Source organism: Dipodomys spectabilis, unplaced genomic scaffold (genome assembly GCF_019054845.1).
Source record: "Dipodomys spectabilis isolate Male_0828 unplaced genomic scaffold, ASM1905484v1 ptg000095l, whole genome shotgun sequence".
Taxonomy (NCBI): Eukaryota; Metazoa; Chordata; class Mammalia; order Rodentia; family Heteromyidae; genus Dipodomys; species Dipodomys spectabilis.
Window position 1 is genome coordinate 5,019,506 of NW_024870772.1, and position 19,377 is coordinate 5,038,882.

The 19,377-nt window shown below is 34.6% G+C and overlaps 1 protein-coding gene across 2 annotated transcripts in view; it reads left to right on the forward strand.

The window, feature by feature from the left end:
• Nucleotides 1-19,377, forward strand: part of Dach1 (dachshund family transcription factor 1) — a 381,247-nt gene that overhangs the window by 254,368 nt on the left and 107,502 nt on the right. The window contains exons 4-7 of one of the 2 annotated variants that reach the window (XM_042685761.1): nucleotides 7,071-7,226; nucleotides 7,655-7,827; nucleotides 13,859-13,994; nucleotides 16,316-16,450. In XM_042685761.1, the coding sequence (XP_042541695.1) occupies nucleotides 7,071-7,226; nucleotides 7,655-7,827; nucleotides 13,859-13,994; nucleotides 16,316-16,450 (600 nt within the window). The remainder of the gene's footprint in view (nucleotides 1-7,070; nucleotides 7,227-7,654; nucleotides 7,828-13,858; nucleotides 13,995-16,315; nucleotides 16,451-19,377) is intronic. The other variant, XM_042685760.1, reaches the window with a different exon arrangement.

A 19,377-nucleotide genomic window follows, 5' to 3' on the forward strand; every position in this document is an offset into this window, starting at 1 on the left:
TATGTACATATGACCAGAGAAGATGATTTAAAGTGAAATGAACCCCACGATAGGAACATACATGGTTGTTTTTCACTGTATTTGATGTCAGTCTGATTTGGGGAGGGGAAGGGAAAAAACAAAATATTCAAATAGGGATAAAGGTTGACCCATTGTAACAATGAGATGTACAAGACACTATGTTGAAAATGAACTTTGCTATTTAGGTGTGGGGGGAAAGGGGTGGTGGGAGTGTAGTTGTGGAGGTGGGAGGCAAGGGATGGTAGGGGAAAAGCAAAGGAGGAGGCAACAATGCTTGATAGGAAATGGACTCATTACCTTGCTTATGTAACTGTAACTCCTCTGTACAGTATTTTTACCATAAAAAAACTTTCTAAAAAAAGAATAGTTTGGCTTAGAAGAAGTAGAGAGATAGGAATGCACAAAAGTATTTAATGTATCATATTACTGGTTATTAAGGGCTTATTCTTGCTCAACATCTCCAAAATGTTTTAAACTCTTTAATCTAACCACTTGTTCTATGAATTGTAGTTGAGATATATTTAATAGAAGAAATACTTTTATTATTTTCCTACCCTTTCAACGCATCATGATTTTTTTGCCTTCTGCAAATAAATAATTTTGAAATTTCCAAAGTTCACATCTGAGCATCTACTTTGCTATCAAATTCAAGTTCTACTTTTCTAACTGCAGTTGCCAGTCTCTACCTAACTCCTATTCAAGTAGTTTAAATTGAACTGATTATTAATTAATTATAAAACCTGATGTCTTCATAAGGGTGACTAAAATCTTGAATTGTGAATTGGTAGTTCTAGGAATAAAATCTTGGGCTAATTGAATATCTATCTGTCTGTCTGTCTGTCTATCTGTCTATCTATCTATCTATAGGTAAATAGATAGATAGATATTCACTTTTATAATACTAATGTGAATCTACCTTAGGGTTTTTTTTTAGTCGGTCATGGGGCTTGAACTCTGGTCCTTGGTGCTGTCCCTGAGCTCTTCAGCTCAAAGCTAGCTCCCCACCACTTGAGCCACAGTGCCACTTCCAGCCTTTTTTTCTGTTTATGCAGTGCCGAGGACTCGACCCCAGGGCCTCATGCAATCTAGTCAAGCACTCTAGCACTGCGCCACCTTCTCACCCTACCTTAGGGTTTTGTTTTTTTTTTGTCGGTAGTGGGGCTTGAACTCTGGGCCTGGGCGCTGTCCCTCAGCTCTTCAGCTCAAGGTGAGCGCTCTACCACTTGAGCTACAACGCCACTTCCGGTTTTCTGGTTGTTTATTGGAGATAAGAGTCTCACGGTCTCTCCTGCCTGGGCTGGCTTTGAACCGCGATCCTCAGATCTCAGCCTCCTGAGAAGCTAGGATTACAGGGGTGAGCCACCAGCGCCGGGCTTACCTTAGGGTTTTTAAAGATGCATTGAGATGATATATAAAAGAGGGAACCATTGAAAGTACCTTACACACATTGTCATTATCATCATCATCAACATCGTTGTGTTGCTAATGTCATCAGTAAAGATCTCCTGTCCAAGTCACATTTCACTCATTTCATCTCCACTTGTACCTAATTGATTATCAAGTGCTGTCAAGTTTATTTCCAAATGTCAAGTATACATTGTCAGCTTTCTATCTTTAATTCCAGTTAAATTACAGAGGCTATATCACTTAATTTTAAGCATACAATGATGCTTACATGTGCTCATAGACATGCAAACACATATTTGCACACATGCAAAAGTACACAGAAGTAAATATATTCATGTGTATATATATATATATATATGCACATATATGCATATATATGTATGTATAGATAGATTCTATTTTGCAACTCTCTGTTAAATTATTGAGAGTTAGCATTACCTTTTTGAGTGCTGGTGAAAATAACAGGAAACAAGATATAGTTCTGACCTTGTGGAACTTAAATTTAGTAAAGATATTTAATGTTTGCTTTACAGTGATAATGGTCCCTCAAACTGATTGCAAAATCTAAGAGAAACTGAATTATATAGATGAACTTAAAAGTTGCATAGACAAAATCAATAAGATATGAAAAGCAAATAGATATTGGTGGTACACAGTAAGAAAGTAAGCAATAAGGATGATGTCTATGTTTCTGACTTATACACTATTTGAATGATATTGTTCTTTTAGGTTGTATCAGATCTTCACAGAAGATAGCAGTGATAACTTTATGCCATCCCATCTGTGTGGGATTTTTTTTTCTCTTGGAAGTTTCTTTTAATCACTCTTTCATCTCAAGTGGAAAAAGATTTTTCAATTTCAAATATAAAAAATTGAAAATTAATACCATTATATAAACCAATAAAAACTAAATCTGATTTTATATTGCTTAGGTCAACACGTACGAGAATGTGATTACCAGATCCATTCACTTTGATCCTCTTACAGTATAGGAATTTTAACTTGAAACTTTCCTTCACATGATTTCAAATCTATAGGGAAATTACAAAATCATTACAGAGAAAGGTTTCTTCTTAATTTATTTGCATATTGAAAAATAATCAGATGAAAAGCAAATGAGCAATGGAGGAGGGAAAAAATTCATTGATAGGGTGATGAGAAAGACTAAAGTATATGATGTACAATCAGGATAGATACATTATGCCAAATGAATTTAGTTTGAAGAACTGTATGATTGATTATATTTTAGATTGGAAAGATTGCTTATGTACGTGGGGTGATCATTTCTATACTCTCTATGGTCTATAATAATATAAACTATGGAAGTTAACCAGTATGTTCTCAGCATCATTTCAACTGAGCAAGGCCATTAAAATCTCACTTTCAATCAGTTTTTGATGAATATCATGAAGACACTCAAAAATACTTATCAATACAAATTTTTCTGGTTACTATATCTTCCCTAGACTAAGTCCTAAGAAGCAATTATCTATTAATTCTTAGCCTGAATGTGTTTTGTTTTATTTTAGGCATCTATTTTATCTGGTTAACACTTAGAGCATGGTGCTAATGAGTCCAAAGACAACAACAGCATCAAAACATAATTTTTTTCTGATGTAATTATCTCTTTCTTCTGCACTTAGACTGCTTGACTTTCTATCTTTATAGTAATGGTTCCACTTCCTTAAGATGCATCAAAACTTTCTGGAATTTTGTATGAAGTTAGGAAAAATAACTGAAGTATTTCATTCTATCTAAAGTAATCCACACTAGTAATATTTATGAATTCAGGAGCAAAACTACTAAAATTGAAACTAATGTCTATTTTAAATTCCCTAATACTGTTCTTGTTTTCTGCAGTTATCCAATGGATCTCAAGATAAAAGACTATATATATTTAGTAATAAGCTGCTAATCATTAAGTCCTTTCTAAATATGTTCTGTCTTGTGCCCACTCTGATTGTACTACTTGCTTCCTAATCCTTTTACTTGAGCATCACTAAGCTAAGAACATTTGAGTAAAATTTAAAAATAAGCAATTGTACTTCCCATTACTTTGTGTGTCACTGGTGCAGTGTGTTCATGTACTGCTGTTCTCAACAACTTTATGGAGTATATAGACCAATAGAAATATCTCAACTAGTTAAAGATATTAGAGATTAGGAGAGTTAAAAGATTATGAGAGACAAACCCATATTGTCTTCAAAATCATCGTGGTATGTGTGGAAATTAAATTTTTCATTTGGAAATGACCAACTCTGTGAGCATTGGTTTACAATGCAAATCAAAGGGCACTTGTAGTTTGTTCTTTACTAGACTGTTAATTAGTGGTTCAATTAAAAGACTGTAATTTACTTAGGAAGATTGTGGTGGTAGAACTTGCACTTAGCAATAGGTTTAAAACTTAAAACCCCTCCCCATAAAAGGAGCACAAATTATTCCAGTTTAGATTATGCCACTGATTAGAATTACCTACATATATCATACTGGATCTTAAAAATAGATTATATCTACAGCTTTCATTTATCAATTAAAATTAAATGAAGTAAATCTTAAGGTTAAGGATGATTTTTTTCCATATTGTTCATGAAACAATTTGATGAAGCCAAACCAAAACTTAAAATGTTTCAGCATTTATAGATGCCAAAACAGCTCACCTAGACTGACATAGTTAACAAAAACAAGCAAACTAAATGAATAAATGCAGACTGTATTACAGAAGTCATGGGCCATTTCTAATATTGGTATGAAACATTGACATTCTGATGATATTTAAAATCTCATATTTATTGAAATTAATACACTGAAAGATATCATTTATTTTTGCCTGCTTTTCCTGTGACTAGGGTTACCTTTTACATAGAAGTCTTATTTCCACAGTTAAGATGGAGTTGACATCCTTCTAAGTGGTCTCCAATGGTATGGAGTAAGTGCCCACTCTCACCATCATTTTCATTGTAAACGAATCTTGACAACGTTGAGTTGCTGTCACAAGCTATCAGTGTCACTCAGTCAGCAGTAGTGTGACCATCAGTCCCTTTGAGATTTTCATCCTGTATCAGGTCAGGCTGTGGGAAAATCTGAACAACTCATTGCATGTCACTGAGGTATAAAGGATAATATTTAAATATATTTTCTATTTTAGCAGTGTTTTTTAACTTGATTATTAAGTAGTTGTAGAAAGAAGTTACAAATCTATAAGTCAGGATATGAGTACAAGGCTTCTTAGTCAATGTCAACCTTTCCATCATTTGCATTTTTTATATTTCAATTAAGATACTTTTCATTGTTATGCATCACTTATACAAGGGATTTGTCATTACCCATACATGTCCATACATTATGCATACATTGTACCCCAGGGACCTCACCCGCTCTTTCACTCACATCCTCTATCCATCTCCTATGTAGAAACATGTATGTGCTTCTGAGTAGACACTAATATACACTGGCTTCTATGGTGATATATGAGGTCTTAAAACAAGACAATTGAAATCATACATTTAATCATTGTGGGAATGTCTTGTTCTGAATAGCCTATTTTTGTTTCTCATTCATTTATGCTAATAGAGAAGAAAGATAAATAATGCAAAAATCACTTAACAGGTGATTTGGTTATATATTGAGTACTTTTCATCAGACTTAGTTTCTTAATTGTTTGCTCTGTTTATTGCCCAAATGAGCTAACTAACACATGATGATTGGTGGAAATGGCCAGGAACATTCTAAATGGTAAGAAATCTAACACTAGAAACCTGATATGGAAAATACCCTTACAAATGATGGCTATTTACACAAAGAAAAAGACACAGGCTCTGTGATGCAAAAGAAAGAAGAAAATAAATTTTCCATTTTCACAAAGTTTTCATCAGAATTGTGTCTTCTATTCCTATCTTAAATTTTACTAATTTTATGGAATAAATATGTAATTATAAAATTTGCACATAGCGAGATTGCAAAGTTAATGTGAAGCCCTCCCCCCACCGTATTTGGATAGTGGTACTGAAGTTTGAACTCAAGACTTTCAACTTGCTTTACACGTGCTTTATGTCTTGAACCATGCCTCCAACCATTTTTGCTCTGGTTATTTTTGAGATAGGGTCGTAAGATAATCTGGCCTGGGCTTTGTTCCTCTTATTTAGGCTCCTTGCCATAGTTAAGATGGAAGACGCACACCACCATGCCCATATTCTCATGAGAATTCTTCCATACACTTTTTTTTCTTTTTGTCTAAGTTCACAGTCCATCCTATCTGTCTCACATGTAGCTGGCATGACCGTCTTGTAATGCCTCCTTTAGTTTCTGGTTGATACGGAGTCTCATGGACTGCCTTTGAACTGCAGTTCTGGATCCGCGTCTCCCCAGAAGATGGGATTACAGCTTTGAGGTACCAGCACCCAGCTACCATAAAAATAACCAAAGTGACTCATGATATTCTCTTGATATTACATACATTTGAAATTTGAAATAAATTGCTTATTTAACCAGTATGAATGTCACCCAAAGGCATGTCAGAACTGGGTATAATAGTCCCTATATTCCAGCACTTGGAAAGCTGAAGAAAGGTGTGAAGTTCTCAGGCTCGTTTGGGCTGAAAGTTAGTTTAAGGCCAGCCTGAGATACATAGCGAGATGCTGTCAGCAGTAAGGATGGGGATATACCTCTGTGGTAGAGCAAATACTTAGCAGGCAAAAAGCTCTCAAGTGAATCTCTGGCAATAGGAATGCCCAATACACAAAGTTACAAGTAGGGAAATAAGGTGTATAATTTGCAGAATGTAAAAGTGAGCCTTTCTATCACAGTGGTAGGAACCAGCTAGAGAAGTTTCTTTTATGTGAGTCATTTCTGTATGACGCTGTAAAAATATTTTTTTAACCAAAAGCTGTCATGGTTTCTTGTAAAATAATAAAGATAATAAAGATATCCATTTTAATTGATTCTTTTCATTGTTTAATAAAATTGCTTTGTTTGATTGCTAAAGAATTTGAATTGAATTTCCATTATCCACTTCTGAACAATTTACTCTAAGATCCAGACAGTATTGAGCTAATGAGTTTGAATTTATATTGAACCTTAACTGTCTCCATCAAGTGACTGGGAGAAGAATCATGGCAGTAGCTAAGTATTCTTCATTAAAAACCATGTTGTAGAGATTTTACAATGAGGATTTTAGTAGAGCTAAAGAATTAGATTGGAATTTTACCATCTTTGCTGTTTCCAAGTCTATTATATGGAAAAAAATATATGGAGAGAGGTGAAGGGAGGGTGGAAAGTCAAGGGAAAGGAGGGAGACACATTAAGAGAGAGAGGCTCAAAGTAGCGTGCTCACATAGAACATTCAAAGCCCTGTGTTCAGTCGAGAGTGCAATACATGTGCACACACCAACAGAGTATGCATGTGTGTATACCACAGAGAGTGTACCAGAATATTCTTTGAAAAATTCAGAATCCTCCTCTAAATATTATGAAAACAAAAATAATACAGTGTAGGGGACATTTTCGTACTTCCAGTTACTTCCCTGTAAATCCAATTTTGCCAATCGCCAACTGCGGTACACTTTTCAAACTCCCATCTCAAAAAGTACTTCTTAGAAGATTCAGAGCAATACTGTATCCAAGTAATTTATATTCGTTCCCCACAGGCAACCATGATGGTTCTTGGGATAAGGAAACCCTGCAATCTCCCCCATCCCAGGGACCGCAGGCCTCTGTCTCCCACCCCCGCACACCTGGAGTGCGTAGCCTACCAGTTAGCCAGCCTCTCAGCCACCTTCAGCACAGACACCTTCTGCCCAATGGTACGACGGCGTTTCTTAGCACTAAAAATGGTAGACTTCAAAAATGTGTTTTTTCCCTTTAATGATCAAATAATAAATAACATAATCACAGGATCTGATACATGTAGACTATCAAGTTTGGAGAAAAAGATGTGGTATGTTAAGCAAGCAAGATTTTAGATGGATTGGAGGGACAACAGGGCACACCCTGGGCTGTTGGTAGTAAGCATAGGAAAGTGCACTAGGACAGCACTAGGAGCTGTAAGCCTAGTTTTTCTGAGTGGTGAGTGGGTGTTAGTTTACACAGAGAGGAAAAATACCTGTCTTAGTTTTGACATTTCAGATTTTAATGCCTTCTTTTGATGACAACTTTAATAAGTGAGATATGCTATATTTCATACTTTTACTTGGGAGTATAGCACTGATGTTATTTGTGCATCTTTTTATAGGACTGGAACTTCCTTTTATGATGATGCCCCACCCTCTAATCCCTGTCAGCCTACCTCCAGCCTCAGTCACCATGGCAATGAGCCAGATGAACCACCTCAGCACCATTGCTAACATGGCTGCAGCAGCACAAGTGCAGAGCCCTCCATCCAGAGTTGAAACATCTGTAATTAAGGTATTTGTTTTCTACAACATTCTTCTAGAATGTTCATCTTTAGCTATCATTTCCTATGCCAGTTGTCTTAGCCCATCAGTAAATTTTAACTCAAAATTCTTACTCATAGTAATTAGATTATGAGTAAAATCACATGAACTAAGACATCCCATGGAAGAATATTTAAGCAGGATAAGATTAGTTTAAGTTCTTTCATAGAGAGAACATAGGATATTAAAGGATATAGTTTAATGTATACTTGTTCTTGCAACCATATATGTGTAGGTGTGGTGCACGAGGTCCTTTGTGTAGTGTTATAAATTTAAGGTGTGACAAATCTAGCAACCCTAAGGGTTTAAGTCTACCAATTATTTGCAAGTTACCTTGAACATGTAGCTCAATCGTTCCTATTCTATTCCACCTCTAAAAATGAATACTACAGTATTCACTCCTACAGTGGCTGTGTAAACTAAATGAAGTAATAAAAGTGAATATTGCAAAATTAAAAAAGTCACCAATTTTATATAAATTCACATTTTTGTCCATATACACATAGGTAATAGACGTATATGATGTATAGTATATATTATATACCTTTCTATATAATTATTGCTTTTAGTTTGAGTACTGACATTAAATATAGAAGAGAATTGAACAAGAAAAAGAAGGTATGGCTACACAGTCACCACTAAGGATAGATCAATATATTTAATCACATACCCCACATTTTAATCATGAGGTTACAACATTTCTAAAACATGGACTCAACCTTCGTCTTTGTAGACTGCTAAAGAATTGATTCTTTTGAAGCCAATAGAGGTTTAAATAAAGGAGAATCAAGTGAATAAGACTCAACACATGTTCTTTACAACATAAACTGAGTCTCAGGACACCTCAGTCATAGAAATTTTCCAGCAAATCAATGGGTAAGGTATGGAAGTATCACTGCATTGCAAGTCTTATGAAGTGCAGAATCTGGATCATTGTTGTCAGTGGTGGCTGGCAATGAACAAAACACCCAAGCACATGTAATACCCTCCCAGTAGAAGCACACAACTTCATCTGTGGTATAGGATCACTTCCAAATAAACTCGGGTCAGGGTTCCAGATCTTATTATTTAAGAAGTTGAAGAGCAGAGAAACATGACCCATGAAAACTTAGACCCATGCCTTCATTGGTACTTTAGCCTCTAAGAATATGCAGCCTGCCTTACTACTTGAAAAGCAGACTGTGAATATTTGTCATACACAGAGTAATGCCAATGAATGACAAGACTGACCAGATGAAAATTCACCTTTACTTACCTTCCTCTCCTTCCTTTTTTCCTCTACCCTTTCCTCTTGGTTGTGGAAAGGAAGCAGTCTTGCACACTACCTCCATCATTCAAAAATGGATTTTGAACTCAAGCTATCTTTATTGTGCTTCTGGCCAGGACTCTACCACTTGAGTTAGCCCTCTTTCACTTTATTTTTCATGTAAGTTCTCATACTTCATGCCTGGGCTAGCCTGGGTCCAAGTTCCTTCAGCATAGTTACCAATACAGAGCTGAAACAGCACATCCAATTTGTTTGTCTTACTAACTTTTTGCATTGGGCTGGCTTTGAACCAAGCTCTTCCTTGTCTCTGTCTTCCTAGAAGCTGGAATTACAGGTGTGTTACACCACACCTGTTCTTTACCTTTTATTAAGATGTTTGTATTGCATGGAGCCTCATGACCCATGTGTGCAATCCCTGAACTCACAAGACAGAGGCAAAAAATGTACAAGCCTATCTAAGCCTCAATTAACCCAAAATGAATTAAGCTAGGCTGGTTGCTGGTGACTGTAATCCTAGCTACTCACGAGGCTGAGATTTGAGAATCCCAAGCAGGAAAATCTATGAGACTCTTATTTCCAATTAACCACCAGAAACTGGGAGTAGAGCTATGGCTCAAAGTGGTTGAGTACTAGTCTTGAGTAAAAAGCTTAAAGAAAGTGCTCAGGTCCTAAGTTCAAGCCTCATGATGACCAATACCACCACCGCCACCACCACCAAAGCTAATTGTTATTAATTAGTGATGAATTATACCTCATGAGTCAAAATTACATCTTGTGGCTTAATGTAACTTTATATTGCTGATTAGAGTCCTGAAAAGTTACAAGGCTGCCTGAATTATCCCCTAGAAATATGTTAAAAAGACAATGTAGAATAAAATACAGTTGTTTTAAGATTATCTTTGTGTGTTCTACTAGTTTCACTTTGAGTGAAATTGAGTATTTCTTGAAGTCCATTATCAAAATAAAATTTAAAAGTATTCATCGGAGACTCAGTTTAAGGACTGTTTGAGTAATAAGACTTTTATGAGGAAGGCTGCTAGGTCATGGGCCAGATATAAGTGTTCTCACATCATGCGTGACTCTTCAAGAAACCTTTTAACATTTTCTTGAATCCAGCTTCCCAATTCTACAATGTATCCTCTTAGCACACTTTTCCCGAGCAAGGGATTTCAAATGTCACATTCATGTAGCATAAGTGACTGCACTCCTCCAACATTTACCTTCTTAGCTTTCCTGACAGGGCATAGACATCCAAGAAATGTTCATTCAATAAATGAATTTCAGTCAGTCCTATCCTAAAGTATGGGAGTTTGGGAAGGAAGGGTGTGTGTGTGTGTGTGTGTGTGTGTGTGTGTGTGTGTGTGTGTGTGTGTGTGTGTGTGTGTGTGTGTGTGTGTGTGCTGAGCCTAAGATGACCAGTTAAAACAGTCCCCTATCCTCTTGACTTAGGACCTTCCACATAATTGTGCAAATTAAGGCATCAAATCTTTGGGTTCACTTCAAAACATGTGAGAAACTTCCCAGACTATCAAGAGTATCCATATATGAAAACTATCAAGAATCTGAAACATGTCACTTAAAAGCGTCAACATGTATTATTCTGGCCTTACAATGGTGGAGGTGGTATGTGTACTTAGGCCAATCAATGGGGCTGGACACAGGGTCAGTGACCCCCAAACAGTTCTGAATTTCAATTGCTCATGCTCACAAATGCAGGGCATGATGTTAAACTAAAGGTTCATTAGTGTAGACTGTCTCATTCGTGAACAAATCAAGGTAAACACAGTATCCCAGATGCACTATTATGCTTTTAGAGAGCATGATCAAGTTGACTCACACACGAGTGTTGTGCATCACTGAGAGAGTCAAGGACCAAAATGTTCCTAGACTAGAAGAGGAAATTGTACAGAAGGAAAAGATGTTCCAGAAAATCGAGTGAAAACACTATGGCACAGGAATAAATTTAGCCTGAAATGAATGAAAAGAAAAAAAAATGTAGTAGTCAATTTCATCAGTTTTGTAAACCAAGAAGTTGTATTGAGATTATCTATTTAATATTAGAAATACTTATTTCCCCTTTTCTGTCTTATGTCAAGTGAGAATAATCTCTAACTGAACTATAGTTATAAGTAAGAAGAACTACAAAGAGAGAAAAACAAGTTAAAACTAAATAAAGTATCGGTTTAGAAAAATGGGGTGTTTAAATTTACCCAAAAGGTATTTTTTACATGATGAATAAGTTCACATGAATTAATGCAAATTGTAAGATATTTAATTAACCACATGCATAATACTGAATATTTTACATTTTAGTATTTTAGAGTACACTGGTTTTAAACTCCATCTTTGATTCAGAATGATCACAGAAGCCATGACTCTTGTGGGTACAGCTCTGCCTTTAGTGTAATTCTCTTACCATTAGTTCACTAGTTTGACCTTTCTTCAGCGAAAAAGGACACCCTTTAAATTTTCATTTATTATTGTGGCGAATCTTATAAAGATGGAACATTGCAAAACAGTGTGTTTTATTGATTGGTAGAGTTGATGTAGAACTATAAAGCAGGGTGTTGAAGTAGTAAATTAAATATTTTTCCTCTCTGGTCTTCTTAGGTCCACCTTGGAAGTCAAAGAGTATTACACAAATGAAATGATAAATCCAGTTTACATAGCTTCCCTATAGACATCCAATGACTTCTCTTTTATTGTGTCTGACTAAAACCTATTATCTATTTTGTTTCAATAATAATTATGGGATTCTCTGCTAATTCTTTACTGTCTCCATTATTCTCCATCTTATAGAATATTCTGGAAAGGCAAGCATATAAACATGATAAAAGAATTAAGCTGTTGAAATAAATTAATTTATTGTAAAACACAATGTATTCAAATCTTACTTGCTCAATGGATTTTACTTTAATGAAATTCTTCAAAGAACAATACATCATGTTCTAAAGATTGAAATTATACATTAAGTGAAATGACTGAATATGTTGTGCCTCAATTTATAGAAAGTTTCAATTGAATAATTAAGCTTTTAAATCATGAAATTTGCATAAATTATTTCAATAAATAAAAGCATTAAGCATTGTCTTTGTATTCTTTGTTGTTAAATATTAAAGTACATTAAAGAAAAAGTACGATAAATTAAGTACTACAATTATACTAATATTTAATTAGCCTGAGACTGCTTTTACAATGCAGTTTACATCAAAATAATAATATATTTTTATTTAGTTTATTATGTAATCTGTAGGATTTGGCATATATAAAAGAATGAAGCAATAATTCATGAATTAAGGCATCACCACATGAGACTTTGACAAATATTCTAACCAATGAGACATTTTTCTACTAATGAAAAATGCTAAAGCAATATGTATTTAAGTTTTTATGAATTAAATATCTAAGGAAAACAAAACAGTCTCATACTTTCTATTAGAACTGCTAAGGAATCTATTAAGACAGAAAAATCAAATTTGATTTTAAAGAGATTTATTTCTAGCTTGTAATTTATCTCTTTCAGCCAAACATATGCTATTTACAAAGAAAGATGACTAATGTAATTATGATGAATATTGGAGTATCTTGATAGACATTGATGTAAGTGGGTTTTTTTGAAGATAATATTAAATGTTATTTACTTTGGAAGATCCTATCTTTATAACAATATGGCTATTGTATGTTCCAAACACCATATTGTATAATTGTGTAAACTGTGTTAACTGCTAAAATGATCAACAATTAGCTTCCTCCTTTCATTTTTATTAGCTGCTTAAAGACTTTTGTTTGACATCTATACACCTGCACACAATGTACCTTGTTCCCACTCACCCCCTCTCCTCTGTGACATTCCCATAGCTTCCCTCTCCCTCTCCTTCGTCAGCTCCATCATTCCATTTTCATGCAAGTACATCAAGTATTTGGATTATATTCATCCTCCTTCATCCTCTCCATTTGCCTTCCCTTTTTGCACTAGCGCTCACACCCTGTACTGGATCTGTATGCATTCCTGTTATTTTTAAAAATAAGTCTTTTATTGTGAAAATACTGTACAGAGGGGTTACAGTAATGAATACATTTCTAATCAAGAAATCTTTCCTCCTCCTTCGCTTTTCCCTTACCATGCCTTCCCTCCCACCTCCATAGCTACACTTCCCAACCCTTAAATTGTAAAGTTAGTTTTTCAACATAGTGTCTTGTACATCTCATTGTTACAATGGGTCAGCCTGTATCCCTATGCTAATTGTTCCAAGGACCTATATCAAAGTATTTCATACATTTATGTACAGTACTCAAATTGGATTGAGCTGCTTACTCATAGCCATTCTTTCCCTACTTTATTAAGAAATATATACAGATAGTTGGTGGACTGAAGAATTTGACATTGGATCAATATTAGGCTTTGCTCAAGATCAAAGATGTCTTCTAGTACAGTCAAAGGCTATTTTCTTGTTTGCATTCCTGATTGTATTAAGACAAATGAGCATTTATGAATTCAAGATCCAGTGAATTCTTTACCCTTTTCTTCTCTCTCTCTCTCTCCCTCTCTCCCTCTCCCTCTCTCCCTCTCTCTCTCTCCCTCTCTCCCTCTCTCCCTCTCTCTCTCCCTCTCTTTCTCCCTCTTTCCCTCTCTTTCTCTCCCTCTCTCTCTCTCTCTCTCCCTTTTTCTCTCTCCCTCTCTCTCTCTCCCTCTCTCTCTCTCTCTCCCTCTCTCTCCCCTCTTGTGGTCCTGTAGGAGCGTGTTCCTGACAGCCCCTCTCCTGCACCATCTCTGGAGGAGGGTCGAAGGCCTGGCAGTCACCCCTCATCACATCGCAGCAGCAGTGTGTCCAGCTCCCCAGCTAGGACTGAGAGTTCTTCTGACAGAATCCGTAGGTCTCATACTTTTACTTGTCACCATTTTAAGCTTTATTAGGTGCAGCTGGGATTTCTAATCAAAATGCCCTCACTCCAAGTAGTTCTCAGATACATCATGCTGAGAAACTCAGTAGCAATAGCCAGCCATCTCTCAAAGCTATGTTTTCCCATTTAGAATATCATGAAGTATGATATGACATGAACAGGTTCTGAAATATACTCCCAATCTATGATGCTTCACATAAAGATTTGAACTATGGTGCAGGTAGAGAAAGTAAGGAAGCTGTTAGATTAGTTTTTGAAGTAAGTAACCAATTGCTAAAAGTCTGTCTCCGAGTATATTAGTGGTAGACCATTCAACTTCATTACTTCAGTCTCACCTCTGCCATTTTTTGTAATTTACTAGTTAAAAATCATCATTGCTTTAATGAAGATATCCACAAAGAGGAATAAAGGAATCTAAATTCAAGACATTGAGTTAAAAGATATTTCTAAGCCATCAGATTTCTAGTGTATTAATATGGAAATTTTAAATCGGCTTAATTGTAGGATGTGATTCCTTAATAATTAGGAATGTATATTGTCACATATTTATGATTTTTATAAAGTAGTTCATATTGAATTTAATCCTATTTTCCCAATATCCCTGTTTGCTCACATAACCAAAACAAATTAAAGGTAGAATGTCACTCACTTAACACACAACTTTGTGTTTGTACAATCATTAGAGAGTTTTTTAATAAAATAAGTATATTAAAGAGAATAGTTTAATGCAGAGAATAAATATGTAGAATGTTATTTGTAGAGTTTATTACTTTACAAAGTCCTATTTATACTCCAAATTTTATTCACCTTTGCAGAATTTATTGTATACATAGTTGGCTACTGAAAAGGAAAAGGCTCTCACTAGGTTGTAAAGGATTGTTTGCATAAGGCAAAAAAAATGTACCCTTCTAACTGTTGGAGTTAGTAAATCATATGGAATTGTGTGCAATAAGGTATAAATAAAACAACCAGTTATTCACAAATAAGCAATTATATATAATATTAAATACAAATGTTTACCTAGCTTTTCTAACCTTATTTTTTTAGGTTCAACAAAGTTATAGTTACTGTTAAATAAAAATGAGTCACTTGATAACCATTCTCAAACCAATAATGACTCTGAAGATTGGTAAATCTCTACTTTAAAAGAGCTTTTATACATTCTTTTATACATTCATGTCACCTTGTTAATAATTGTGTTTTTTTTTAAATTCTGAAAGGAAGCCAAAAGGAGTCCTTGTATGCTTGGACTATTATATTTGTCAGGTAGAAACATATCCATAGTAATTCAATATACATACATATATATTCACACATATACTTCCTCCTTTCAACATGTTATTTAAAACAATTTACATAGATTTTCAACCACACTGTGAATTATTCTTATTTGCTTCTGAGAATTAGGCAGTCAGTAACTCTCTTTGAAAGTACCCCTAACTTATAGATAAGGAGTTATTTTCACATAATGTTCTTATGATATAGTTTTAAATTTTCTGTTTTCCTGTGAAAGTAAGGTTTTGGACTGATTCACCATCAGTTTTTCAAATTCCAAGATTTTCATGGGTAATTTATCATGTGAATTTATGTTGAGTTAAATAATGGGAAAAGTGATTGATCATCTTCAAGTTACAGTGTTTTATCTTAGTAGTGACAGATTATTGCTAATTATACAAACAAGTGATTATTGTTTATATTTTATTCAGCCACTCAGCAAATATTAATTAACCAGTTTTATTTACAAATTTTACTTCAAGATCAAATGATAAAAAAAACTTTGATATCTGTTATAGTTCGTGGGATCTATTCACTAAAATACTATAGTAAAATAGATCCATAGTAAAATAGATAGTACTGAAGTTAAAATCCCACTGGCTCAATTCTAGAAAATAGACTTTTTTTCCTTTCAGTTCACAAGAATATAATTTATTACATTTCGAACTTACAGTGTGAAAGAGCACTCTCATGTTATGAGTGTAGTCAGAGAACTAAAAAATACTGCTTGCTGAGGAGAGAATTTGGTACACTAGACTAAAAGACTAGAGATTTTATGGATAGTGGTTCTGTTAGTATAACTATTAAAAATATTCCAGTGTTACTTTATATTATGTAAAAACAAGCATTTTATACTTGTTTTAATCTTTTTCATTCCCATAGTGCTTTTTAATAAGCTATGATTTTAAAATTAAGAATCCATGAATTTCTTAATAGTTTTGAGACCAAAAGGATTTACTTGAACATTTTATATTATGGTGGTGTTGTATTTGTTCTTTTATTTTATGCTTAACAGCTGTACACCAGAATGGATTGTCCATGAACCAGATGCTCATGGGTTTATCACCAAATGTCCTCCCAGGGCCAAAGGAAGGAGATTTGGCTGGTCATGACATGGGACATGATTCAAAACGGATGCATATTGAGAAAGGTAATTTATAAGCATGTGGCCTTATTGCTCCTATTCTATGTATAAAATAGATAGCAATCACCCGAGGTCTATTTCTACATTATGTAAAATTATGGCATAGAAATACTATTAAAACGTAGGATATATATTAAGAAATTAAGTCTATTCAGCAAGAAGGTGTAAATGAAGAGCTATGGACTTTCTTTTATACAAAGGTAGGTAACAATTTCATTCCCACAATATTTATTTTCTCTTTGGCAATACTGTTTTTTTTGTTGTTGCTTTGTTTCATTTCTTTTTGAACCCAGAACATTGCATTGTGGGCATTCTACCATTTGAAGTGTACTTGCAGCCATACTCTGCTTACTTTTGAAACAGGGTCTTGCTTTGGCCTAACAAATTCTGGACTACACTACTCCCATTTACCCTTTCCATGGTAACTGGACTGAGAGTCATTCACCACTGTATCTCGCTTTTGCTGTTGGGCTGGAGTCTCCTGAACTTTTTGCCCTGGCTGGCCTAGAACTCTGATCTCTCCCACTTGCATTCTCATGAATAAATCACCATTTTTTGCTACCCAGTATCTTCTTAAAGGGGGAGAATTATTTGTCTTTATTGTAATCCCTGAATCCCCAAAGTGATGCCTTTTGTCTTCATTATGTCTTCAGAGACTTTGTTATTTTCTTAGTGTGATAGAACAACAACACACAAAGATTACTGGAAGTCATCTTTAGCTTGAAGTTACAGGATCATTGGATCCATGAGGAAATAGTATAAGTTAATCTTACAATCAATGTACTAGTAATTATTTCAAGAGCGTACTTAATAAATAATAGAGCTTGGCTGTGTAAAGCTTCAAGTTCCCTACCTACATTTTGTTAGCATTGAACTAACTCATTTACAAACTTATATTCTAATATATATTTTATATCATAGTTTATGAAATAATATTATACATTGAAATATTAATTAGTATGCTTATTAGAAACTTACGTTTTCAAATCAAAAGGTTTGAGGAAGTGGTGCTGTGGCTGAAGTGGTAGAGCGCTAGCCTAGAGCTGAAGAGCTGAGGGACAGTGCCCAGGCCCAGAGTTCAAGCCCCACGACCGACAAAACAAAACAAAAAAAAAACTTTGCATGAAATCAAAAGGTTTGAATTGTGAATATAAGTGCCCATTTTTTCATATTACATTCGTATATCCTTTTATGAATATGGATTGAGCACTTGCTCATCTTTTACAACATAAATATAATTGGGTCATATTTAACTAAGATTTAGAGTTATTAGAATATTGTTCATTGTTACTAAACTTGCCTAGTTGAGGATCTGGGTTCAATGCTCAGTACTGCAGGAAAAACTAAAAAGTAAGATTTATACCTTAGAAAAAGACACTTGTAAGAGGGGCACAAATAGTCAACTGTCCTAAGGGTATTCAGAAGGACTGAATATTTAAATAATTAAAGAAATGCTTAAAGTGAGATTAAGCAGGAAATGCTATTTTCTTCCCAAAATACTGCTTTTAAAAAAGTAAAATTCTTACATAAATATTTTTAAATTAAAAGTGAAAATTGTTCTACTAGAATCCTTTAAGGGAAAGAATATTATATTTCTACAGAGTAGATTATGTGCCCCTTGCAACATCAATGAATGACAATATTTCTAGTACTGACATGTTAGAGTCTAAGCTTTAAAAAGTCTAAGAGTCAGGTGCCAGTGGCTAATACCTGTAATCCTAGCTTCTCAAGAGGCTGAGATCTGAGGTCTGCAGTTCAAAACCAGCCTGGGCAGGAAAGTCCTTGAGACTCTTATCTCCAATAAACCACTAGAAATACTTGAGCTGTGGCTCAAGTGTTAGAACACTAGCCTTGAGCTGAAGAGCTGAAAGATAGCATCCAGGCCCAGAGTTCAAGTGCAAGATAGAAAAAAAAAAAAAGAATAATAAAACTGTGAGTTCAGACCATCAGCTGAATTTAGTAATTCAGAGCCAAAGAAATAGAAGATAGTTAAAACATGTGAAGACTACACTTTTTAAATAATTGATAGCAAGGCAAAAGATGGAATTATCTGATCTTTAGAAGGTTCCTTTTAACAGAATATAGAGGAAAATCCTCTCATCATGACAAAAAGCTTACTTACATTACCAGTGATACATCTTATCACGTCAAGGTTTTGTAAATGGTTTTCATGTCAGAACAAAACCCTTAACCATATCTTGAGTGGATTACTAATATTTTTACCAGTATTTTATAAAAGGACATGGTTAACATTTGCCCTTGAAATATGAATCTACTCTTGATTTCAAATATGTATAATTACGGAAATTTTCATGGAATTTGATATTGTTAGTGTTTTGTTTTATGTTGCTATTTCTACTGCATGAACTTGCTTTTATCAACTTTTCAACATACTGAATTACCAGTAAATATTCATGTGCCTTCTAGATTGATTGAATCTACTAAATTAAAATTTCTTTTCTTTCTTGACTACATTTATCATGTCCCTCATAATAGTCCTGGAACTTTCTTACTTCTCATATCTGTATTAAAGAAGCAACTTTATTTAGAGACATTTGTAGAGAAATTAATTATATAACTCATGTCATCTTAGGCTTGAAGTTCTTATATGTAATTTGCTGCCTACCAACTAAATCACTCAAAAGGCAATAATTCTTAAGAAAACAGTGATACTAAAATAGATATCAAAGGCTATTTGTATGCCAAGAATCACTCACTAAAATCTCAATCAGTAACTTTTAAACATTTTATGTTTTTTTAAAGTATGAAATAGCTATTAACTGTATTCTATTAGTTTCTTTCTTTTCTTTTTCTAAAGAACTCTCCATCGTGGTGGGAGGGAAAGGATGGTAGGGGAGAAACAAAGGAGGAGGCAACAATGCTTGCTAAGAAATGTACTCATTACCTTGCTCATGTAACTGTAACCCCTCTGT